Source organism: Dromiciops gliroides, chromosome 3 (assembly GCF_019393635.1).
Source record: "Dromiciops gliroides isolate mDroGli1 chromosome 3, mDroGli1.pri, whole genome shotgun sequence".
NCBI classification, from domain to species: domain Eukaryota; kingdom Metazoa; phylum Chordata; class Mammalia; order Microbiotheria; family Microbiotheriidae; genus Dromiciops; species Dromiciops gliroides.
In genome coordinates, this window is record NC_057863.1 from 1,831,925 (window position 1) to 1,857,308 (window position 25,384).

The following is a 25,384-nucleotide window of genomic DNA, read 5'->3' on the forward strand; positions in this document are numbered from 1 at the left end:
TTGGGCAGTTCTCCCATGAGTTCCAGGTGCCCATCTTCAGTCTGACCTGCACTGGGAGTGACCTGTGTACGCTAGGGGGGATTCGGCTGCCCCTTGGCACAGGAATGTGCATGTGCACATGATTCTCCCTGTTCGTGGTGGGTTTGCTAAACTAGAGTCCGAGTCCAACTCTGGGATGCCGCGCTCCTCTCTCTACTGAGCGCAGCAAGGGCAGGCGCCTGCCAGGCGCCTCAAGGGCATCTTGTTCCTCGCTGCAGGCTCCTGTGCTCGGGCAGGCCCTGGACTCGCACGGGCCGCGCACCAGGCTTCCTCCACAACCCCCTTGTGGCTGCCTTCCCACAATGGCAGTGGCCAGGGTCGCTTTCTCTTTGGAAATGCAGCACCTGTGTTTGTTTATCTGGGGGAGCTCAAGGATCTTTGTTTGGGTCATTGTTTGGTCTGAGGACGTCTATTCTTTCTTCCTCTGACTTGGACATTGCAGCCTGGGGCACGTGCCTTGTTCTGGCCAGGAGAGTCCTGACTGATGAGGGCCCTTGGGCCCTCGTCTCTACCTCAGCCTTCAGGGCACTAACCTGGGCACCCCTGAGGCTAGCACAGTTGTTCACTCTGCCAGAAAGGAAGACCTGAAGGGTCCCCCCAGCAAAGGGAAGATCATCGAGGAGGAGAAGAAACTCGAGCTGCCTGTCCAGAGAGTCCGCGGTCACAGGAACATTCTCGGGGGGGCCACACGTGCCCTGCCAGCCCCCAGCACTGAGCCTAGGGCTAGGAATCTGCTCTCGGCAGCCATGTCCAGGGCCCAGCAGTCTCTGCCCACGCCTTGCGGGCCCAAGGACCAAGTCCCAGTTGAGAGACTGACGCTGAGATGGAAGGAAACAGAAGAAAGTGCCAGAGCCCTACAGATCCTCACGGTGGCCTTGTGAGCCAGGGGCTGTTGTCAATTGATGAAGGTGAAATGACTTGCCCACGGTCACACAGCTAGTAAGTGTCAGAGGCTGACTCCAAGCCCAGTGCTCTGTGCTCTGGGGTGCCTCCTCAATGTCAAGAATTACTCTGGACCAAGAAGGCCCAAGAGGAGAAACTAGCCTCTGAGAAAAGACTGTGCTGGCCACAAGGATCAGGAAGGGACCTGAAAGCCGAAGGCTGACGGAGACCCTTGCCCAAGAATTCCATTCTGCGAGGGAGAGTGGGGCAGATGGGACGCAGTGACTTGAGGAGACAAGAAGAGAGACTGAAAAATAAAAACTGTCCCGACATCTGCCTGTCAAAGGCAGCTGAGTGGCTCAGGAGATGGAGTGTGGGACGTAGAACTCAGGAAGGCCGGCCACTCATTAGCCAGGCGACCAGTGGCAAGTTACCAAACCTTTGTCTCCTCAGCTGGCAAAGGGGGAGAACAACCACACCTCCCTTCTGGGGGCTCGGCGGATCTCGTCAAATCACATTTGGCACACAGTAGGTGTTTAATGGATGCTTGGTCCCTCCCTTCCGTTGATTGGGGAGGAGCTCGACAAACTGTGGTCCTTCCCGTGCTCTCAGAAGTGATGGGTAGGGGGCTGTGGAGAGGCACATTAAGGCTTAGACAAACCAATGCTGAACCAGGAAACCAGGAGACAGGATGTACTTGGAAGGAACCGCCCAACCCCAGCTGGCTCAGGAGTGAGAGTCACAGCCAGGTGGGCCCTGAGAGGAAAGGGGAGGAGCGCCCCATTCCCACCAGCCGCACCTGCAGAGGCCGGTTCTCCTGCTGCCACGGGTGTCAGACTCCTCTGACATTTTGGTTAGTTTTCTTGTCCTTTCAAAATATTCTTTGTTATATGGAAAGCCTCTCCAGGAGAAATTTAGGCAATGTCATAAGTACTGATTTTTTTAAAAATCAAAGGATTTCAATTAAGTTGATTGGAACAGGAAGCAGCAAAGTAGCCGGAGAAGCCTCCCTCCCTCCTCTGCCACAGCCGAGGTGGCTGTCAGAGCCAGAAGGCCCAGCCGGGGAACCTCCAGAGGCACCATCCCTTCGCGTGTCCCTGGGTGAATGAAGTGAGGTGCCTGATAGCTCACATGGGGCTCCCTCCGGCTGCCTTGGTGGGCTGGAAAGCTGGAAGCTGGACACTGTCAGCCCGTGCTCTGCCCGCGAGGCAAGGACCCAACACCAGCAGCAACAGCAGAAATAGTGATGGCCACCAATGGTTCTCTAAGTGCCCGCTGTGGGCCAGGCCCTGGGAGAGAAGTGCTGTCATGATCCCCATTTGACAGATGAGAAAACTGACACACATGGGGTTCAGTGACTTGCCCAGCTTCACACAGGTAGTAGATGGCCAGATTTAAACTCAGATCTTCCTGCCTCCAGACGCGGCACTCTGTTCTGCCCACCTCTAAGCATCATCCATGGGACCAGGAGAGGCTTCTCAGAGACCCAGGTGGGATTTTGTGCAGGAACAATGTGAAATGTGGGGAGCACAGGCTGGAGGCAGGCTGGAATGGGGGCCTCGAAGGCTTCCAGAAAAGGGAACTCTGCCTAGCTGGGACTTAGGGGAAGGGCTCTGAGTTTCTGGCTTCCAGCCACACGTGTTGCTCCGTGTCCCAGTGGCGTGTATCCAGGGCCCTTCATTGGAAGGTCTGCTGCCTGCCGGCTGGCTGCAAAGCCCTGGGATGGGCGGGGCTCCTTAACCCAGGTCCAGGGTTCCTCAGAGATAATCCAGTGCCAGCTCTCCATTTGACAGAGAAGGAAACTGAGGCCAGGGCTAGGATTCCAAATGCCCTTCTCCATGGCCTTGCCCCTCCCCCATCTCCTCAGCTGCCAGGGCCTGGGAGAATTCTCTCTCAAATCCAAGTCTTAGGTTCTGATTTGAGTCCTCGAGAGCCTGCTCACACACCAAGTGTGTGGGCTTCAGGGCATGCGCTTTAGCTTCTCACGTTGGGGGATCCTGGGATCCCTGGCCCAGGAGCTTCCAGGCGCCATCGGAGCCGACCCCAAGAGCCCTCCGGAGGCCGTCCTCTGCAGTGTAGGGCGGCTCCTGCTGCCGTGTGCCCAGCTCTGCGCTGTGGACTGCGAGTCCAAGGGAGCTGTAGGTAAACAGTCACTTGAAGTCTTCCAGATGAGAAAAGTCAGCCAGTCTCATTGGTCTGGAGAAGCCTCGAGCATGCCTTAGCAGTCCCTGTACCGATGCCCGGGGAATTCTGAGTGGAGAACACACCCTGCCCCGTCCCCCTCTACTGGAGCACAGAGGGGGCAAAGTCTGCTGCCTGCATTGTCCCTCGTTCCACTTCTGAACCGGGATGCCCTTTGAGCAGTCTGTGGGGTGTGTCTCCTCTGCTTAGAGCTACCAGGACGGTCCCCGGGGGCCTCCTGGCTGGAAGTGCCTTCTCAGCACTTTGTATGTGTGTGAATATGAGTGTGGGTCTGTGTGTACGAGTGCGTGTGAGTATATGAATGTGAGCGTGCACGTGTGACTGTGTATGTGTGCAAATGAGTGTGTAGGTATATGAACGACGGCATGAGTGTGCAAACGAGTGTTCATATGAATGTAAGTGTGCATTGTGCCCATGGGAATGCGTGCAAGTGAGTGTGCATGATTGCCTATGCATGTGTGAATGTGAGTATGTGTGAATGAGTGTGAGTGTGCATGCATATGTGAATTTGTGTGAGTGCACGTGTGAGTGTGAAGGTGTGTAAGTGTGCTGTGTTTGAGTATGCAAGTGAGAGTTCATGTGTGCATGTGTGCCATTGTGTGTAAGTGTGCATGTGTGTGCACACACGTGTGCGAGATGCATCATGGTTTCCTGTGTGGCCTCTGACAGGAGACAGCTTTTCGGCCACCTTCCTCATTAAGAACGGCGCCTTGGTAAACGCGGCCACCGGGGGGGCCCAACAGACACCGCTGCACCTGGTGGCCTCGTCTGACTGCAGGAAGGGCCCAGCCGATGGCACGTCGGAGATGGCACGCATCACCGAGTGCCTGCTGCAGGCTGGCGCCAACCCAAATATGCAGGATGGGAAAGGAAGGTGAGTGCTGGTCCCGGGAGGGCCTTCATAGGAAGGGAGTCACATGCGGGTGAGCAGGGAGGGGCTGCGCCTTCACAGCTCAGGGCGGCGGAGATCAGCTAGCCCCTCTCTCAGGCAGCAGAGCCCCTGCCGCCCCTTGCTCTCTCCCAGGATGCCTTTGGCTTTTACCCTTTGAAACGGCAGAGATTCTGAGAGAAGAGGCCGGTGGAGAAATATGCCCAAGGCCTTCTTGTTGCCAGGCCGCCTTCCTGGTTGGATCGGGCTGGAGCTTCAGCCTGGGGGAGCAGTGAACATGTTGGTGTGTTGGTTCTGTGGTTGGCCGGAGAGGAGCCGGCTCTAAGGCCCCTCTGACTCTTCCTTCCGGGGTGCTCCTGGGCAGTTCCCTTCAGCCATGCCCCCTGCCTCCCGGGGCTGCTGGGAGGACCAGAGGAAGTCACGGACAAAACTGCTCGGCCTTGCTCTCCACAGCCTGGAGGGGGGGGGGATGGCTCAAGCCCAGGCCAGGCCAGGCTGAGGATGAGCCAGCCGGCCGGCTCCACCCAACCCCCCCAAGGCCTGGTCCACAAGTGGGGGCCTGGTATTGGCAGCACCCTCATGTAGAAGGCCATAAGGCCGGATCAGGCATCCCGGGGGCACGGGGTGGGAGGGGGTCCTGCTGTGTGGGCTGTCTCTGCCCTGGAGAGCGTTCCGAGGTGACCGTGCCTGCGCGTTCCTTCTCCCGGCAGGACTCCCCTGCATTCATCCATCCTTGCCAGGAACGAGGTCGTCTTCGGTCAGCTGCTGCAGTGTAAACAGTACGTATGGGGCCAAAATGGGTGGCCGGCACTGCCAGGGCCTTACGGCCGATGGCACACACTTCAGAGACAACCAGGTTGTGGGGAGTCTCCCCAGTCCGGGCATCTCCTCTCGAGTTTTCGCTCAGTTTGGGATGAGGGCCAAACCACTGGGTTCTGGGCGTGCTACCCATGGTGGGGCAGGCTCCCAGAAAGCTGGGGTCCTCGGCCTCTCCCGCAGGTTAGACTTGGAACTGAAGGACCATGAGGGCAGCACTGCTCTGTGGCTGGCCGTCCAGTACATCACGCTGGCTTCAGACCGAGTGGTGAACCCCTTTGAGGACACGCCTGTGGTCAACGGGACCTCCTTTGATGAAAACAGCTACGCGGCCAGGCTGATTCAGCGAGGCAGCAACACCGATGCACCCGACACGGTGACAGGTAGGCAGACCCTGGGACCGCACACGGGGCCATCAGCCCGTGATCACGACTGGTGATGCAGCCTGAGTGCCTCGCCCGAGAGCAGGCAGTGGCTCGTCAGGTGCCTTCTGGCTGTGGATCTGCTCCAAGATGCCTCGGTTCTCGACCTTGGGCACAGTATGACAGATCGTGCCTGTGGTCAGCCGCCATGATGCTGTCTTGGGGTTGGCGTGCGTGTTCGATCCTCACCCGGCCCCCTCGCCTTCCTTTCCATCCCCCCCGCCCTGTGATTCAGGCCAGCATGGGGCTCCGCGTCCTCCGTACCCAGCCTTGACCCTCTCAAGCACCCACGTCCTCCTCTTCTTCCCTGTCCTTTCTTGGCCCGGCTCCCTGACCTAGTCCGAGAAGCCCGCGTGGCTCTGGCTGTACCCCCCACCCCCAGCTCTCGTGAGGCATCGTGTGGAAACCCACCCACGGGCCATCCTTGTCTTGTAGGGAACTGCTTGCTCCAGAGAGCGGCCGGGTCGGGCAACGAGGCCGCTGCCCTCTTCTTGGCAGCCAACGGAGCCAAGGTCAACCACAGGAACCGATGGGTGAGTGATTGGCCGGAGTCCGTCTAGGCTGCGCGGGCATGGACGGGGTTGGTGGAGTGGGTCCCCACCCCAGAGGAGGGAGGCTTCATGGAGGAGTTAGGGAGCACTGTTTAAGCACCTATTGTATGCCGGGAACTGGGCTAAGTGCTTCCCGGGAAGGAGCTGCTGCCTCTATTGCCATCTGACAGACAGACTGTGGCTAGGAAGTGTCTGAGGCCAGATTGGAACTGAAGTCTGTGGCACCCCCTTGTGGCCTTGCACTCTCTGTGCAGTTGAAGAGTGGATAGGCTTTGGATGGATAAACTCTGGGAGGGGAGACTTTGAAAGCATATTTGGGTGGGGGCAGCGAGGTGGCGCAGTGGATAGAGCACCGGCCCTGGATTCAGGAGGACCTGAGTTCAAATCCAGCCTTACTAGCTGTGTGACCCTGGGCAAGTCACTTAACCCTCATTGCACCCCCACCCCCACCACCAAAAAAAGCCTATTCCAGGACAGCGAGTGGTGTCACACACTTGGAAGGCTAGAAAGGAAAGGTCACGAGGCCGGGCTAAAGACTTTGGACTTTATTGGGCTGAGCCTTTGAGCAGAGGTGTGGCCTCCCTAGAGCAATGCCTTGGGCCTAGGTCAGGGGCCGGGTCTTTATGCTGGAGGCCTCAGACAAGAGGGATCTGACCGTGTGAGGGGGCCCCTCTGTGCCTGGCTTTGTGGCCTCGCCGGGAGCTGGCAGAGCAGCTGCTTTGGGGAGAAGACAGTCCCGGTGCAGTCAGCCTCTCCCTCTGGACAGTGCAGTTCGGTGTGGGCTCCTGTGTAAGGCCTTGGGAAGACCAGGACGAAGAAGGACCCTTCCCATCTCTGGGGCTGCTGGGACGGCCTGGAGCCAGGCAAGGGAAGGATGCCGCTAGGAGTCATGGCCCAGAGGCCTGGACAGGAGCCAGACGCGGCTGCTCTTCCCCCTGGGCTGGCCCTGGGCGTGTGTGACTGGGAACAGAGGCACGCCTGGGCAGTGGGGACTTCACTGTGACCCCATTTTCTTTGGGGAAACTGGAAGCCAGCCGCTTGTGAGCAGGTGGTGGGCCTATGAGGGGGGAGAGCCTAGAGGCAGAGACACCAGGGAGGCCAGGACAGTGTAAGTGGGGGCTGCTGTTTGTTCCTTGAATCTCCAGGGTCCAGTGCGTTTTTTACCTGCTGATGGTGTAACATACGCCCGGGCAGGGGGGAGGAACATGGCTGTTTTCAGTAGTGGGCAGGAGGGCTGGGGTGATGGAGATGCCGGCCGCTCCCTCAACAGACCACCGCCTTTTCCGACTGTTACCGGCTGGCTTCCCACCTCTTCCTTGGCCCTTCCTTGCATCACCCTGCTCTTTGTCACTCCCACGATCTCCAGGCCCTTGACCCCTCAGTCCTCTCCCAGGCCATCTCCCCTGCACTGCCCTCCTTTTTTTTTTTTTTAAGCTCCTTAGGAGTGAGAATTGTTTTATTCTTTGTTTTTTGGTTTTTTTACATATAAGGTATTTTATTTTTTCCGTTACATGTAAAGATAGTTCTCAACTTTTGTTTATACAAGCTTTACAATTTCAGATTTTTCTCCCTCCCTCCCCTCCCTCCCCCCTCCCCCCTCCCCTAGACAGCAGGTAATCTGATATAGGTTATATCTATATATCTATATACATATACATATATATATCTATACACACACATATATATATATATACACATAATAACATTAATCCTATTTCTGCATTAATCCTGTTACAAGAGAAAAAATCAGAGCAGTGATGCAAAACCTCAAAATAGAAAAAAAAAACCCAACAGCACCCAAAACAAAAGAAATAGTATGGTTCAATCAGCATCTATACTCCACAGTTCTTTTTTTTTTTTTCTTGGATTTGGAGATCCTCTTCCATCATGAGTTCCCTGGAACTCTTCTGTACCATTGCATTGGTGAGAAGAATATAGTCCATCACAGTAGATCAACACTCAATGTTGATGATACTGTGTACAATGTTCTTCTGGTTCTGCTCATCTCACTCATCATCAGCTCACGTAAGACCCTCCAGGTTTCTCTGAACTCCTCCTGCTCATCATTTCTTACAGCACAATAGTATTCCATTGTATTCATATACCACAACTTGTCCAGCCATTCCCCAATGGATGGGCACCCCCTCAACTTCCAATTCCTTGTTACCACATACAGAGCAGCTATAAATATTTTTGTACATGTGGGTCCCTTTCCCCTTTCCATGATTTCTTTGGGAAAAAAGACCCAAAAGTGCTATTGCTGGGTCAAAGGGTATGCACAGCTTTATTGCCCTTTACACTGCCCCCCTTCTTGACCCCTTGGTGAACAACAGTTGCACTCCACACTGTCCTCTCTTGAATCTCCAGCTGTGCCCAGCTGAGCTCCAGCCTTGGCTCACTCACTGGTCGTCTGCTGAACACCCGTGTGTCACAGCCTCAGCTGCGCCCGCACTGCTTGGGGGGAGCCCCTTTGCCCCTCCTAGTCTACTCACTCTCCATCAAGGCTCTTGCCAATCTCCTCATCCCTTTTCACGCCTCCCCTGGCTCCCTCTCCCCCCACCTCTCTCAGCTGAGAACCTTGCTGGAAAATGGTGGAGACCATCCCCCAAGAGCTCCCTCACCCCAGTGCTTCCTTCACCCCATCTCTTGTGAACAGATGACCCTCAGCCCTTCTTGCCAAGGCTCACCCCTCCATGTCTCCATGTGAGCCCTCTTCTGGCAGCCCTGTCCTCTCACAGATCTTCAGTCTCTCCCTCTCCTGGCTCTGGCTGCCCAGCCCCCCTTCCCCCCTCCCCAAAAGAAAACCTGAGGAAAAAAAGCTTTTAAAAAAGGCTGCTGGGGGCAGCTAGGGGCCGCTACAGTGGATAGAGCACCGGCCCTGAATTCAGGAGTACCTGAGTTTAAATCCGGCCTCAGACACTTGACGCTTACTAGCTGTGTGACTCTGGGCAAGTCACTTAACCGTCATTGCCCTGAAAAGAAAAAGAAAAAAAAAAAGACGGTTTCCATCTGCCTGCAGAGCCCAGAGTTCTCTCTCTGGAAGCTGAGTGCGTTCTTCATCATGGGTCCTTTGGAGTTGTCCTGAGAAGAGCCAGGTCTGTCGTGGCTGCCCATCACACACGCTGCTGTCACTGTGCACGGTGTCTCCTGGCACTGCTCCCTCTGCTCAGCATCGCTTGGGGTTTGGGGCCCAGGATGCCCCGTGACAGGGACAAGCCTGGCTCGGTCTGCCCAGGCTTCTTCACTTCTTAGAGCAGTCAGGCCCTGGCTCGTCCGGCCATTCCCCGCGTGATGGGTGTCCCCTCCAAAGAGCGCATAAGGCCAGGGTGGGTCTAGAGGGGTTCCTGTAGACATGTCCTTGTTGATGCCTTCTGCCTCTGCCCTCCTGCCCCTTGGGCTTCTTCAGAGGCCCCTCCCTGCACCGGGCTGGCCCCCACCCCTGTAGGCCAGAGGCGGTCATCTTGGCAGCGCTGGGTATGTAGCTCATGGCCCACATGCCCAGAGGTCACTCAGGAGCCTAGCGGTCAGCAGACAGGATGCTGGAAGAAGTGGGGATGTGTGGGGAGAGAAGGGGACGGCAAAATAGAGGCCGTGAGGCTGGGCTGCTGATGGGGATTGGGGGACAGTGAATCCTGGGTGACTCAGCAGAGGGAGAGGAAAAGGAAATAAGCATTGATTAGGTGCCTGCTGTGTGCCAAGCACTGCACTGAGGGCTTAGAGCCTCACAAGAGCCCCGGGAGCTGGGCACTGTTTTGTCCCCTGTGTAGAGTTAGGCCTCGGAGACTGAGACGGCCTAAGGCACTAGCAGGAGAGGGAGGCTACATCCCCAGACGTTTTGAGGAGAACCCGGCCAGTGGGCAGCGAGCTGGGAGGGGTGTGTGGCCTGCGTGGTGGGGGTCTCTGGGTTACTTTTTGTCGGCACGCTCCATGGACGTCGCCTTTCCTAGGTGGTGGCCCCAGTCATGGTGGCTGAGGTGGGGCTCGGGGAGGGGGTCAGGTCTCCAGAAGGGTCCAAGGCTCCTTGCAGAGGATTGCACAGACATGTCTGACCATGGAGTCCTGGCTGGGGAGGAGGTGGGATCACATGATGTCTCTGGGACATTCAAGCCCTCAAGCGAGTCAGTTCTAACCTGGGGTCCAAAGCAAAGCAGATGGCGAAGGGTAGACCAGAGAATGGGGGTAGGGGGTGAAGAGCAGGATCAGGAGGGCTGGTGCCTAGAGGCCAACAAGGCCACTGGCGCTCGCTGGCGGGCAGAGGAGATCAGGCGAGGGTCAGCAGAGCTCCAGCTCCAGGGTGCCTGAGGGGCCGTCCCACCGTGTGCTTCCGTTTAGGGAGAAACGCCGCTGCACACGGCCTGCCGGCATGGCCTGTCCACCCTGACTGCCGAGCTCCTGCAACAGGGCGCCAACCCCAACCTTCAGACGGAAGAGGCCCCGCCCGTGGCCCCCGGCCTGGCTGAGGGCATCTCCCTGCAGACCCCGCTGCACGTGGCCATAGCTCACAACCACCCCGATGTCGTATCTGTCATCCTGGAGCAGAAAGGTGAGCAGCCTCTGCCTGCGGTCCCCATCCCATCCCCTTCCCGTTACTTTTCTTGTCCCCCGGACGTAGTCCCTGCCCCTGGGCTTGGGGGCCCCATGGCTGGTGGTCTAGCAGGCACCTTTCATCCTGCTGACCTGGTACTCGCAGCCGATTGGAGGCACCGTGACATGCCCGAGATGTTTGCGTGTTTTTGAAATATAGTAAATATGGTGAATGAGGAGGCTGAGAAGTGTGGCCAGGGCCACCAGCCTCCTTGACACTCAGACCTCTTACCCAGACCTTTGGGGGAACGGGTGGGGGATCGGGGCAGGAGAGGGGCGGTTTTCCTCCCTGCCCCTGGGCACTTTGTGGGCTTGTGGCCTCTCCTAAACGCAGGCCTTTGGCACATCTTTGGAAAACCGCTGGGGCAGAGGGCTTGTCCCAAGGTTCTCTGAGACCGGGAGGAGTCGTGGAGGAGCCCAGTGTCAGGGTCAGGGGCAGTGTGCCCACTGTGGCTGGGCAGAGCAATGCGAACCTGGGAAGCTCCACACAGCTTGGGCACAGATGGTCTGTGTGAACATCTAGAGAGGGGGCGCTCAGAAGCCGTGCCCCATCTCCATTCTGCCCTGCTCACAGAGCTTGGCATGCTCTTAGGTGCGGCCATGCTGCGCTGGGTGGTCCTGTGCCAGCGTTTCCCATGGCAAGGGCTAAAGAGGAATGGTGGGAAAGTTTGAGGTCAGGATTTCATTGACCTTTGGTTTCCTGGGCAGACTTTGGGCACCTCCAGCCTCTGAGCCAATTTTTTTTTTGGATCTAGCTAATGCCCTTCATGCCATCAATTCCCTGCAAATCATCCCAGACTTCAGTCTCAAGGATTCCAGAGACCAGACTGTCCTGGGGCTGGCGTTGTGGACAGGTGAGACCGTAGTCTAGGGTGAAGGAGATGTCAACTGGCACCTTTGTCTGGGGATTGTTGGCACCTCCAAAAATACCCATGGGACCCATGACTTGTGACCTTGGGCCTCAGTTTCTTTCTCTGCTAAATGAGGGGGTTGGCCTGAGGACTCTGGGATCCAGCTGGATCGCCCTTGTCCTTTGGCTGACCCTGAAGGCCCAAGGTGTGTGGAGGCAGACCCCCCCCCCAGGTGTTGGCACTTGCTCGGTCCATGAGAGTGAGCAGCGCCTGGCTCAGGCCTGCTGTGTCCAACCGTGTGGGCATCATCCATAATGGAGAAGATGGGACGCTATGGTGTGTTGACGAGGGTTCTGTCTACACTGTGGATTGGGGCCTGTTGCAGGGATGCACACGATAGCGGCCCAGCTCCTGGGGTCAGGAGCCTCCATTAACGACACCATGCCCGACGGCCAGACGCTGCTGCACATGGCCATCTGTCGGCAGGACGACAAGAGCGCCCTGTTCCTCCTGGAACATCAGGCTGACATCAACATCCGGTGAGGCAGGGCTGGGCTGTGACCCCAGGGAACCCAGCCTGGAGTATGTGCATGTGTGCGTGCTCCTGGGATGACCTCGAGGTGCTGAGTGCGTGTGTGTGTGCGTGTGCGTGCATGTGTATGTGCATGTCTGTGCTCCTGGGATGACCTGGAGGTGCTGAGTGCGTGTGTGTGTGCGTGTGCGTGCATGTGTATGTGCATGTCTGTGCTCCTGGGATGACCTGGAGGTGCTGAGTGCGTGTGTGTGTGCGTGTGCGTGCATGTGTATGTGCATGTCTGTGCTCCTGGGATGACCTCGAGGTGCTGTGTGCATGTGTGTGTGCGTGCGTGTGCATGTGCATGTCTGTGCTCCTGGGATGACCTTGAGGTGCTGGGTGTGTGCGTGTGCATGTGTGTGTCTGTGCTCCTGGGATGACCTCGAGGTGCTGGGTGCGTGTGTGTGTGCATGCGTGTGCATGTGCATGTCTGTGCTCCTGGGATGACCTCGAGGTGCTGGGTGCGTGTGTGTGCGCGTGTGTGTGTGTGTGTGTGCGTGTGTGTGTGCTCCTGGGATGACCTCGAGGTGCTGTGTGCATGTGTGTGTGTGTGCGTGCGTGTGCATGTCTGTGCTCCTGGGATGACCTCGAGGTGCTGAGTGCGTGTGTGTGTGCGTGTGTGTGCATGTGTATGTGCATGTCTGTGCTCCTGGGATGACCTGGAGGTGCTGAGTGCGTGTGTGTGTGCGTGTGCGTGCATGTGTATGTGCATGTCTGTGCTCCTGGGATGACCTCGAGGTGCTGTGTGCGTGTGTGTGTGCATGCGTGTGCATGTGCATGTCTGTGCTCCTGGGATGACCTCGAGGTGCTGGGTGCGTGTGTGTGCGCGCGCGTGTGTGTGTGTGTGTGCGTGTGTGTGCATGTCTGTGCTCCTGGGATGACCTCGAGGTGCTTGGGTGCATGTGTGTGCATGTGCGTGCGTGTGCATGTGCGTGTCCGTGCTCCTGGGATGACCTGGAGGTGCTGTGCGCATGTGTGTGTGTGTGTGTGTGTGTGTGTGTGCGCGTGTGTGTGTGCTCCTGGGATGACCTCGAGGTGCTGTGTGCATGTGTGTGTGTGTGTGTGCGTGTGCGTGTGCATGTCTGTGCTCCTGGGATGACCTCGAGGTGCTTGGGTGCATGTGTGTGCATGTGCGTGCGTGTGCATGTGCGTGTCCGTGCTCCTGGGATGACCTGGAGGTGCTGTGCGCATGTGTGTGTGTGTGTGTGTGTGTGTGCGCGTGTGTGTGTGTGCTCCTGGGATGACCTCGAGGTGCTGTGTGCATGTGTGTGTGTGTGTGTGCGTGTGCATGTCTGTGCTCCTGGGATGACCTCGAGGTGCTTGGGTGCATGTGTGTGCATGTGCGTGCGTGTGCATGTGCGTGTCCGTGCTCCTGGGATGACCTCGAGGTGCTGGGTGCGTGTATGTGTGTGTGTGCATGTGCGTGTCTGTGCATCGGCTCCCGGTTTCTGAAGGATGACCCCACGTTCCTTAGTCTGGCACTCCAGCCCCTCCCCCTTCAGACCTCAGCCTGTCTTCTTGCTTCCTCGTGCGCTCCTCCCGCTTCCTCCCGCTCTGGGCCTTTGCGGAGGCTGCAGCCTGCGCCCTGAAAGGCCCTCCTACCTCCTCTCTTCCTGCTCCCGCTCTGCCCCGGAGCCTCTTTCTCCCCAAGGCCTCCATGGTATCCCCTTGGGCTCGTGGGGCCCTGTAACGAGCCAGCGTGTGCGTTGCCCCTTGGGATCACACCTGCCCGTCCCCTTGTCCTTGTGTGCAATAGGAAGTGGCAGGTGCTTCTCAAATGGAGTAAGAGAAAGGGGGATGGGCATCCCAGCGCTCATCACAGCCAGCCGTTCTTCGGTGGCAGGCCCCAAGCCGAGGCCCGGCAAGGGGACCATCCTTGTGGCCTGGCCCGGCCTTCCGTGTGTTAATGCAGCTGTGTGGGTGGCCTCTCCTAGGACCCAGGACGGCGAGACAGCCCTTCAGCTGGCCATTAGGCACCAGCTTCCCCTGGTGGTAGACGCCATATGTACCCGCGGGGCCGATATGTCAGTGCTGGATGACCAAGGAAACCCCCCGCTGTGGCTCGCCCTCGCAAATGACCTGCAGGACATTGCCTCTACTCTGGTGAGACGGCGGGTCAGGGAGGAGGGACGGAAGGAAAGTCAGAGGAGAGGGGAGGGCTCCCCTGAGCAGACGCTAACCCCGGCCTTCCTGGGACAGCAGAAGTGAGGCAGTCCCAAAGGCGGGCACACACATGCAGGGCCTCCTTTTGAGCTAGCGGTCCAGCCCAGAGCCGGGCACCGAGGCATCCTCCGCCTTTCAGTTGCGTCTGACTCCTCGTGACCCCGTTTGGGGTTTTCTTGGCAGACCCTGGAGGGGTTTGCCGTTTCCTTGCCCAGGGTCCCCATTTTAAGAAAAGGAAACTGAGGCCAACAGGGTGAAGTGACTTGCCCAGGGTCACACAGCTAGTGAGTGTCTGAGGCCGGATTTGAACTCAGCGGGATGAGTCTCCCTGCCTCCAGGCCTGGAGCTAGCAGCCAGAAAATGGGTGGCTCTGTTTTCTTTCTTTTTTGAGTGTGGCTGAAGAATTGGTCACACTGTGAACTCACCAAGAAATTCAGCCGCCAGCCAGTTACTGATGGGGCCTAGTTATGGGCAGGTGCCCTCCCTGAAAATGGGGGGGGGGGGCAAGGGCGTGGCACTCGGGCGGAGGCTCGGAGACAGTCGTGTTTTGGGGTTTCCCTCCAGGTGAGGCACGGCTGTGACGCCACGTGCTGGGGCCCAGGCCCAGGCGGATGTCTTCAGACCCTCCTGCACAGAGCCATCGATGAGAACAACGAATCCGTCTCCTGCTTCCTTGTCCGCAGGTAGGAGCGGCGGCTGGGGCGGCTGCCCCTGGGCCCACCCACTCATCCGCCCTTAGATTCGGCCCCCCACCCCGCGTGCGTGGATTGCTCTCCTCCCCTCTGGCTCCTTCGAGAGCCTAGCTCAGGGGCCGTGCCCTGTGGGGCCTTCCCTGGTCTCCCCGCTGCTAGCAGGGAGCTGCCGGCGTCCCTGGGCGTCACTGTGGGCCTGCTGGCCTGTGCCCTCTGGGTATTTCTGTGTGGAGCGGTCATTAACAGACTGAGAGTCGTTCCTGGGGAGGCAGCCCCTCCCCCTCCCCGTTGGCTCCCTGATCGGTTCTCCAGGTAAACAGCAGGCTCAGCAGGTCGTATCACTCCCCCCTCGCCAACCCCCACCGTGTCTTCTCTAAATTGAGCTTCCTTCAGCTGACCCGAGGCACTGGCAGATGCCACACTGGCGTTTTGGGAGAAAGAGTGAATGCGGGATCTTCTCGGCCTCCCTGATTTCACGGCAGGAGCTGGCCGGGCCCGTCCGTCTGGGTTTCTTGGGGTTGGCGCTGTCTGATGTAGCCTGGGCGGCCAGGCAGGCCTCGTTGGAGCTCACGCTCTCTGACCTTCCTTCCTCCCAGTGGCTGTGACGTGAACAGTCCCAGACAGCCGGGGGCTAACGGAGAAGGTGACGAAGAGGCCAGAGACGGACAGACCCCCTTGCACCTGGCAGCCTCCTGGGGGCTGGAGGGGACAGTCCAGTGCCTTTTGGAATTTGGGGCCAATGTCAATGTGCAGGTGTGAGAGCTCTCCTGGGCCCGGCCCTCCCCTGGCCCCTCCTCTCCTGCCTCCAGTCCTTTGCTCAAGCAGGTTCCTGTGCTCTTCTCTCTGCCTTTTGAGGTCCTACTCAGGCTGGCAGACCCCTCCCTGACACCCCCTGAACCTTGCCCTGGGCTCTTGGGCACTTCCCTGGCTTCTGCCTCATCTCTCTGACTTGGACAGGAGGCTGGCCCGCAGTCACTGCTTGAGCAGTTTCTCTTTAGCTGAATCGAGATCGGGGGAAGCCTCAGATCATTGACCCGAGATTTCCAGGGGCTGGGAGGTGGAGGGAGTGCCTTGAAGACTTCAGGGAAGCCGGGACTTGTCTGAGACCAGGCCATTCATTGGCTTCTCTTGCTTGGTTCCTGCATCCTTGGGGCCCCTTACAATATGGTGTGTGTGTGGGGGGGGGGGGTTGTCCTCCCAGCTCTTTTTTTTTTTTTGGTGAGGCAATTGGGGTGAAGTGACTTGCCCAGGGTCACACAGCTAGTCAGTGTCCACCTGGCTGCCCCCTCCTAGCTCTTTCTCTCTATGCTGATGGAGGCATCATTGTGTACTCATGCCCTTCCTGAAATTGTGGCCAGTAAGACTAGGCCAAGTCTGCCAGCTGCAGTCTCTCAGTGCAGAGAGACTTAGGGTTTAAGAGTTATAGGTGCTGGTGACTGGCCACTTTGGGGGACGCATGGCTCATCCCACCTCGTCTTTACTAAGCTTCTGACTTTTCTTTATCTCCTTGTGAGAACAATAGTTTTGCTTTTAAATGGACATTGAAATTCTTACCTTCCCACAAACTAGGTACTGACCAACATCTCACACCATATACCAAGAGGTCAAAATGGGTACATGATTTAGACTTAAAAAGTGATACCATAAGCTAATTAAGAGAGCATGGAATAGTTTGCCCATTAGATCTATGCATGGATGAGGGAAGAATTTAGGACCAAACAAGATGTAGACAGCATTATGAAATGAAAAATGTGTTATTTTGGTTATATAAAGTTAAAAGGTTTTGCAAAAACAAAACCAATGCAACCAAAATGTGAAGGAAAGCAGAAAATGGAGAAAATTTTTACAGCAAATATATCTGATAAAGACTTAATTTCTCAAATATATAGAGAACCAAGTCAGATTTATAAGAATAAAAGTCATTCCCGATTGAGAAATGGTCAAAGAATATGAATGGGCAGCTTCCTTTTTTAAAATTAAAAAAAAATTTTTTTCCAATGACTTGTAAAGATAATTTTCAACATTCATTTTTGTAAGATTTTGAGTTCTAAATTTTTCTCCCTCCCTCCTTTCCCTCCCAAAGCCAGCAAGCAATCTGATATAGGCTCTACAATCAGGTTAAACATTTTCACATAAGTCATGTTGTAAGAGAAGAGTCAGAACAAAAGGAAAAAAAACCACAAAAAAGAAGAAACAACAACAAAAGAACAAAAGTGAAAATACTATGGTTCCATCTGCATTCAGACTCCATGGTTCTTTTTCTGAATGTAGAGAACATTTTCCATCATGAGTGCTTTGAATTGTCTTGGATCATTGCATTGCTGAGAAGAGCCAAGTCCATCACAGCTGTTCATCACACAATGTTGCTGTTACTGTGGACAATGTTCTCCTGGTTCCGCTCACTTCACTCAGCATCAGTGCACTTCAGTCTTTCCAGGCTTTTCTGAAATCTGCCCGCTCCTCATCATTTCTTATAGTGCAGTAGTATTCCATTACATTCATGGACCACAACTTGTTCAGCCCTTTCCCAGTTGAATCAGTAGTGACGGAGAACATTTTTCATGTGTCTGTAGATAGCTGTAATTTCTTCATCTGAAAACTGGATAGGCCATTTTCAAATGAAGAAATCAAAGCTATTTATAGTCATATGAAAAAATGCTCTAAATCACTATTGATTAGAGAAATGCAAATTAAAACAACTCTGAGCTACCACCCCACACCTGTTAGATTAGCTAATATGACAAATGTTGATGGAGATGTGGGATAATTGGGACACTAATGCACTAATGCATTCTGGAGAGCAATTTAGAACTATGCCCAAAGGGCTATAAAACCACATGTACCCTTTGATCCAGCAATAGCACTGCTGGATCTGTATCCTGAAGAGATTGAAAAAAAGGGGAGGGTGGGGGGAAAACCCACATGTACAAAAATATTTCTAGCAACTCTTTTTGTGGTGGCTAAGAATTGGAAATTGAGGGGATGTGCCCATCCTTTGGGGAATGGCTAAACAAGCTGTGGCATATGATGGTAATGGAATATTATTGGGTATCAGAAATGACAAGCAGGATGATTTCAGAAAAGCCTGGAAAGACTTGCATGAACTGATGTATAGTAAAGTGAACAGAACTAGGAGAACGTTGTAGACAGAGACAGCAATATTGTTTGATGAAGAACTGTGACTGACTTAATTATTCTCAGTAATACAATGATCCAAGACAATCCCAAAGGACTATTGGTAAAGCATACTACCCACCTCCAAAGAAATAACTGATATTGATTGAACACAGACTGAAGTGTGATATTTTTCACTTTCTTTAATTTTTTATTTGAGTCTTCTTGTACATAATGACTAATATGGAAAAGTTACATGCTTGCACATGTATGACCAATATATGATTTCTTACTGTCTTAGGGAGGAAGGGAGGAAGAGAATTTGGAAACCAAAACTTTAAAAAAAAAAACAAATGTTAAAAATTGTCTTTACACGTAATTGGGGGAAAATAATATTATTATTTTTTTAAAGCAGGGCAGCTAGGTGGCACAGTGGATAGAGCACCAGCCCTGTATTTAGGAGAACGTGAGTTCAAATCTGGCCTCAGACACTTAACAATTACTTTACTAGCTATGTGACCCTGGGCAAATCACTTAATCCCAATTGCCTCACCAAAAAAAAAAAAGGAAGATAGAAATTCTTGCCTTCCCTCTAGGATGCTGAGGGACGGACACCAATTCATGTTGCTATTAGCAACCAGCAGAGTGTCATCATTCAGTTGTTGATTTCCCACCCCGACATTCACCTAAACGTCCGGGACCGCCAAGGCCTGACCCCGTTTGCTTGTGCCATGACTTACAAGAACAACAAAGCAGCAGAGGCCATCCTGAAGCGAGAGCCCGGAGCTGCTGAACAGGTATGTATGTGAGGCTGGGCAGCCAGGCCTGCCACACGCCTAGGAAATAATGCTTCTGTGATGTTTAAAATCTAAATGTTTGGTCGCCTTCAATGAGAAGCTTCAGCACCAGTCTTTGGGCATTAAGCATTGATTAAAGCATGCCAGGTATTAGAAAGAAGAGAACATGTGGAGTTAAGAAAAGGCCTCTCTAGCCTAGAGCTCCAGCCTGTCCTCCGCCAGGAGCCTGAATCCAGGGCCAGTGCTTCAGCCACAAACTGCCCTCAAACTGAGTGTGGAAGCTTTTTATAGCTCAGGAGCATGGGCGGGCCTTACACACTGCTTCAAGCTGATTGGTTGGCATCATCCATTGGTTCACTGGACTCGAAGGTGGTTGAGTTCAAAGTCCTTAGCGTCTGAGAACAACACCCTCTTAAGGGCAGCCAGGTGTGCTTACAATCTCATTAACTTGAAGGAGGCCAGTCAGCAAAGTCAGTCACTCTCACTTACTTCAGTCAGTTTAGATTCATCTCCAGGTGGGCCTTGGAGTAGCTGCCAGATCCGGTCTCAGGGCAGGCCAGGGGTGGCTCGTCCCAATCAGCCAAACACCAATCATCTTACCACACTTCCCCAAAACTCCCTGGCTTGGCCTGGGACTTGGGCTCATCCTTCTTGTTTTCAAGTGGACAGAAGACCTGGTTCTTTTGCTCTTTTATGGCCATTGTGACTGTTCCGGCTTTTGTATTTGCACCCCCAGTGATTAACCCAGTGCTTGGCACCTAGTGAGTAATCAGTGAATCCTTTTGCATCCATCCATCCGTCCATCCATTTTATCACGTGATTAAAGGAATAGACTTGAAATTATATTAGAGCTAGGGGTGAGAGCCCCGCAGGGAGTGATGTCGAGGAAGTGGGTCTCTGATTACCTGCTGGCCCATCCTCATGTTGAAGAGTGAGTGACAGATAGCTGAAGTCCACTCATGCTCAGGAAGCCAGAGTATCCCCAGGGTTAAGCCTCTAGGGCTAGGCACTCAGCGCAGAGCCTAGCACATAGTAGGTGCTTCATTAGTACCTGTTGACTGACTGAGGCAGCCCCAACCCCACACAAGAGTTTTGGTGGGGGAGACCTTTGGGTACTGTTGTGAGCAGGGGGGTGGGGGGGGGGAGATTGTGTGGTATTGGGGGTGTGTGATGTGTGTGGGGCTGTGGGGTATGTGTGCGTGTGGGGTGTGTGTGTGTGTGTGTGTGTGTGTGTGTGTGTGTGTGTGTGTGTGTGTGTGTGGTGGCCACGTGTGGGATTGTTTTAGAAAAAGAGGAATATCTGAAGCTTCTTGCTCAGAATTTCAGGCCTCAACAGCTTCCATCTGCTTTTCTATAACGATGACTGAATGTTTGTTGTGTGGGGGGAAAGATCCTTGGGACTTGAGAGTCTTGGTGAATTCTTTTTTTCTTTTTTCCTTTTTTTTTTTTTTTTTAGTGAGTCAGTTGGGGTTAATTGACTTGCCCAGGGTCACACAGCTAGTAAGTATTAAGTGTCTGAGGCCAGATTTGAAATCAGGTACTCCTGAATCCAGGACCAGTGCTCTATCCACTGCACCACCTAGCTGCCCCCTAGTCTTGGTGGATGGTGGACTGATGCTCGGGGCCCAGCCAGGCTAGGACTCCTTAGGTGTGCATGCACACATCTGGGTACATTGTGCACCTGGCTGTGCACCTATGCATGTGTCCACGTGTCTAGGTGTTAGCCTGCTGCTATCCTCCTCCTTGCTAATGCACAGCCTGATGGTACGGGGGCAGCTGGTCTAGCCCAGAAGGGTCACATATGAACTGTCTGGAAGTGGGGAGGCCTGCCTTCTCTCCCCAGTAGACCTCTCTGCCTCCAGGAGAGCCAGGAGCTTGGGAGCACGTGCTCTCTGAGTTGGGGCCCATTGTGTGGTGAGAAGGTCCTCATGTCTCCCCTTAGGGGTCCTGGCCCACCTATGAGCCTTTGCCCGCTCTGCCTCCTGGCTGGGCTGGGACTGTCTCTTCTGAGTACCACTGCTGGAGTGTGTGACCCGCCCCCTCCCCTTACAGGCAGAGGCCCAGGCCCAGGCGACAGCGGGCCCCAAGAGAGAAAGCAGTCTGATATAGGTTATATATGTATGTACAGCCACATTAAACACATTTCTGCATGAGTCATGTTGTGAAAGAAGAATCAGAACAAAAGGGGGAAACCTCAAAAAGTAGAAAGAGTCTGGCTCCGTCTGCATCCAGACTCCATAGGTCTTTCTCTGAATGTGGAGAACATTTTCCATCAAGAGTCTTTTGGGGGCAGCTGGAGCCCTGGCCCTGGAGTCAGGAGGACCTGAGTTCAAATCCAGCCTCAGATATTTGACACTTACTAGATGTGTGACCCTGGGCAAGTCACTTAACCCTGATTGCCCTGCAAAAAAAGAAAAAATAAGGTCTTTTGGGATTCTCTTGGATCGTTGCATTGCTGAGAAGAGCCAAGTCTACTACAACTGATCATCGCACAATGTTGCTGTGACTGTGTCCAGTGTTCTCCTGCTTTGGCTCACTTCACTCAGCATCAGTCCACTTAAGTCCTTCCAGGTTCCTCTGAACTCCTCCTGCTCATGGTTTCTTACAGCACAATAGTATTCCATTCATTCATATCCCACAGCTTGTTCAGCCCTTCCCCAATGGACGGGCAGCCCCTCGATTCCCAATTCTTTGCCACCGCAAATACTTTTGTACATGTGGGTCCTTTTCCCTTTCTGTGATCTCTCTGGGGTACAGACCTAGTGGTGGTAACACTGGGTCAAAGGGGAGGCACAGCCCCATAGCCCTTTGGGCAGAGTTTCTGGGGTACTTCTGTGAGGGCATCGGGCCGCCTGAAGGCCAGGGTATGCTCAGGGGCACTGTGACAGCTCTGTGCCCCTGCTCCTTGTTACAGGTAGACAACAAGGGCCGGAACTTTCTCCACGTGGCGGTCCAGAACTCGGACATCGAAAGTGTGCTGTTCCTCATCAGTGTCCAGGCAAATGTGAATTCCCGAATCCAGGATGCCTCGAAGCTGACTCCCCTCCACTTGGCAGTTCAGGCGGGGTCTGAGATCATTGTTCGCAACCTGGTACGGAGTCTGGGAGGAAGCCGCCCCCGGCTTGGGGGCAGAGCGACTTTGGGCAGACGGGTCATCCTCAGGCGTCTGGGGAACGCTTGCTGGGCGTTCCCAGTTGTCCAGGGGCTTTCAGGATGTGGGCACCCTGGGTGGGCAGGGTGGTGTATCCCCCAGGCCTCGTGGGGAGGGTGGTGACTGTGACGACTCGTCACAACCCTGAGGCAGACAGATTCAGTGACTTGCCTAGGGTCACTTGCCAGCATGTGTTGGAGGCTGAGTTTGAACTCAAGGCTTCCTGACTCCTGGCTCTGCACTGTGGCACCCCCTGGCTGCTTCAAGTAGGGGGAGCTTCCCCCTAAGGAGGGGGCAGGGCTCGCTGACTAGGTCCTGGGCCCGGGGAAGGTGGTGGGAGCGCTATTGTAGCTGGGGCTCGTGCTTGGGCCCGGTGGGTCCGGTCTGGGGTGGTCCCATGTCTCCCTGAGGTCTTGCTTGGAAGCCCCACCCTATGTGGGGCCCCTCATTTTGTGGTCCCTAGAACTAGAGGCCCAAGACTCCCAGGCATCCTCAGGCCCCCCCCACGTCCCCCAGGCCCCGCTGACCACCGTGGCCAGCTTCCAGGCTGGAGGAGTTAAGGGCAGGCCTGGGGCCCTACTCCCGCTAAGGCAGCGGCCTGGCCCCGAAGCCCCATCGAGGGGTTCTCCCGTGGAGATCCCCCGACGGCCAGAGCCCAGGGGAGGCCTCGGTCAGTGTGGGCCGAGGCCTTGCCGGCTGCCGGGGAGCTTGCTCACTCCCGGCTCTCGTGGCAGCTTCTCGCAGGTGCCAAGGTAAATGAATTAACCAAGCACCGCCAGACTGCCCTCCACCTGGCTGCTCAGCAAGACCTGCCCACCATCTGCTCTGTCCTCCTGGAGAACGGAGTCGACTTCTCCGCCGTAGACGAGAACGGAAATAACGGTAAGGTGACTCGCGCCGGGCCCTTAGGCTGCCTGGGGCAGCTGGCTCCCTTCTTCTGGTCTGGTTTCCCTGGGGGAGGAGGCTCCCGGGCCTGATTTGAGGGGGCCGTGATGGTCTCCTGGCCTGGCCCAGCAAGGCCACATCAGGCTGACCCAGAGAGGACAGCCAAGAATGGGCCGGGCGCCAGGCTCCTGAGCGGCCTTTGGACTTTGTTTGCAGCTCTCCATCTTGCAGTCATGCACGGTCGGCTGAGCACCATCCGGGCCCTCCTGACTGAGTGCAGTGTGGACGCCGAGGCCTTTAATCTGAGGTAAGCAGCAGCCCTGGGGACTGGCTGCACAGAGTGTGGAAGCAGAACCTGCCACGGGGGACGGGCCACAGCGGACAGGCCATGGCGCACGGGCCACGGGGCCCCCTCTTCCCACAGCAGAGGGTTGCCCACTTGGATGGTGGAGGGTCAGGCCCTGTGGTCGCAGCCACTTTGCCCGCAAGCCTCTTTGTGCTGGAGAGGAAGCATGTGACACCCGTTTGTCAGCAGGCTTGACGCAGCCCATCTCCGGCACGTGTCACTGCCCCTCCTCGGGCCCCACGCATGGAGCATTTCTGCCCCTTCCCTTTCTCTTCACAGCCCAAATAATCGGTCTCCTCTAAGTCTTCCATGACCCCACGTGCTGTGTGGCCTGTAGACATCCCAGCAGACTCAGTATGTCTAACAGTGAGCCCGCTTGCTTCCCAGAGCCCCGTCTCCCCTCTCTGTAACTTTCCTGTTCCTCCTGAGGGACTTGTCTTGCTGAATTAGGGGTCTTCTCGGTCCTTCCCTTGTAGTGGTGAGGACAGGCTCCAGGCCCTTTTTCTGGCTGTGCCCCTTGCCCGGCATGCCCTCCCTCTTCCCTCTTGCAGGCCCCCATTTTCACTCTGAGGGGACTGTCTACTTTGGTCCGAGTGTGAGCTTCCCATCCTGGTCTGAAAACAGTAAGCACTCAATCAGTGCTCACAGTGATTCCTTCACTGCCCCTGCCCGCTGGGTCTGTCACAGCAGGACCCAGCTCCGAGGCCCCTCCTTGGCAAAAAGTGCCTCCTCTCCCTGATGTGCTAGAGAGACGAGCCCGGCGCCGCCTCCATTTATCCGCATCTTGTAGCCGTCTCCTGACATTGAGGGTCTGGCCCTTTGTCACCGTCAGCCCTGGCTCAGCCCCGGGAGCTGTGGGACAGGCCCCCAGTGAAGGCCGGACTCTGGTCTCGCCTTTGACGGACGCTCAGATGCCCTCCCTTCCCCCTCCCTGATTTTAGGGGCCAGTCACCGATACACATCCTGGGCCACTACGGCAAGGAGAACGCGGCCGCCATCTTTGAGCTCTTCCTGGAGTGTATGCCCGAGTACCCCCTGGACAAACCCGACGCTGAAGGGAGCACAGGTGAGGGGCAGGCCCGGGGCCCACCTCCCTCCACAGTTGCCCCATGTGGAAGTACCCGGCCATTCTGGGGGCGGGGCTGTGACGCCTGCAGCTGGCAGCCAAGCCCAGGCTCTGCTCAGCTGGTGCCCGCCCTGTGCTTCTGGCTGTTTCAGTCCTGCTCTTGGCCTACATGAAGGGCAATGCCAACCTGTGCCGTGCGATTGTGCGTGCTGGGGCTCGCCTGGGTGCTCACAACAACCAGGGGATCAACATCTTCAACTACCAGGTGGCCACGAAGCAGCTCCTGTTCAGGCTCCTTGGTGAGTGAGCTGGGCCTGCCCCATCCAGCCCCTCCCCCAGTGCTGCCCGGCCCCGCCTTGCCCTTCCCTTGGCCCCTAGCTTCCGTGCCCTTCCTGCCCTGCTTGAGGCTGGTCCCTCCCTGGCAGGGGCAGGACCCCCGTAACTGCCTCCCTGGCACACAGCAGGCGCCGTGCCCTGGGGCTGGGACTTAGCAGGCACCATCTGGCTTTGTCCCCTCTCCAGACATGCTCTCCAAGGAACCTCCGTGGTGCGACGGCTCCAACTGCTATGAGTGCATGGCCAAGTTTGGGGTCACGACGCGGAAGCATCACTGGTGAGCCCAACAGCTTCCATGCCGAGTCCACTCTCCTCCCTGCTTCCTCAGCCGGGGCAGCGGCGGGCCCCAGGCTGGGTGCTGAGCCAGAGACAGAACCCCTCTCCCTGAGGGGGCCTTCCTGCCTGAGAGGGGTGAGGGCCGAGAATCCCAGTCAGGAAGCCCCCAGGAGTGTAGGAGGCCTGCAGGAGGAGCAAGATTGTCAGAGCTGGGTTTTCGTGGCGGGAGGGTTTGGGGGAAGAAGGGCTGGGCCCCTGAGCCAAGCCAGGCCCCCACAAGCCCACCTGGGATTCCGCTGGGCTTTGGGTTGGGCTCTGGGCTGGGAGGTGAAGACGAGCGGGAAATTGGGGTGGAGCGGAGGTGTCCCTCCGGAAACCTCCAAAGACCTTCCATCTCTGGAGGTTTCTGAACCAAGAGGAAGGCGAGGGACCGGCCAATGACTCAGGAAGGTGAGCTTGACCTCTCAGGGGTCATCTTGTCCAAGCCAGGCAGAGCCCCTGACATCTCCTTCTGCTCAAGGGGATGGGTAACGTCGTGGGAAGGGGCTTCCCGACAGCCAGACGTGGTCTGCCTCTGGCGGGGGCCAGCCAGCACACGTGTTTGCCCCATGGCAGCCTCCCGGGCTCACGGGCCCTGCTCCCCCTTGGGCAGCCCTCACGTCTGGGCCCCTGCAGGGGGTCCACATTCTGTCTAAAGTGTGGCTGCCCAGCTTCGGACCCTGAGCTGTGGGGCCTTGTGCTGGTGAGG

General features: G+C 56.0%; 1 protein-coding gene across 2 annotated transcripts in view; it reads left to right on the forward strand.

Moving 5' to 3' along the window:
• Nucleotides 1-25,384, forward strand: part of ANKFY1 (ankyrin repeat and FYVE domain containing 1) — a 75,461-nt gene that overhangs the window by 44,481 nt on the left and 5,596 nt on the right. For both annotated transcript variants that reach the window (XM_043993002.1, XM_043993003.1), the window contains 17 exons: nt 3,793-3,997; nt 4,723-4,791; nt 5,012-5,211; nt 5,686-5,783; nt 10,134-10,344; nt 11,141-11,239; nt 11,622-11,775; nt 13,745-13,913; nt 14,538-14,656; nt 15,262-15,418; nt 18,376-18,576; nt 21,491-21,667; nt 22,462-22,609; nt 22,829-22,919; nt 23,900-24,024; nt 24,177-24,323; nt 24,547-24,637. In XM_043993002.1, the coding sequence (XP_043848937.1) occupies nt 3,793-3,997; nt 4,723-4,791; nt 5,012-5,211; nt 5,686-5,783; nt 10,134-10,344; nt 11,141-11,239; nt 11,622-11,775; nt 13,745-13,913; nt 14,538-14,656; nt 15,262-15,418; nt 18,376-18,576; nt 21,491-21,667; nt 22,462-22,609; nt 22,829-22,919; nt 23,900-24,024; nt 24,177-24,323; nt 24,547-24,637 (2,461 nt within the window). The remainder of the gene's footprint in view (nt 1-3,792; nt 3,998-4,722; nt 4,792-5,011; nt 5,212-5,685; nt 5,784-10,133; nt 10,345-11,140; nt 11,240-11,621; nt 11,776-13,744; nt 13,914-14,537; nt 14,657-15,261; nt 15,419-18,375; nt 18,577-21,490; nt 21,668-22,461; nt 22,610-22,828; nt 22,920-23,899; nt 24,025-24,176; nt 24,324-24,546; nt 24,638-25,384) is intronic.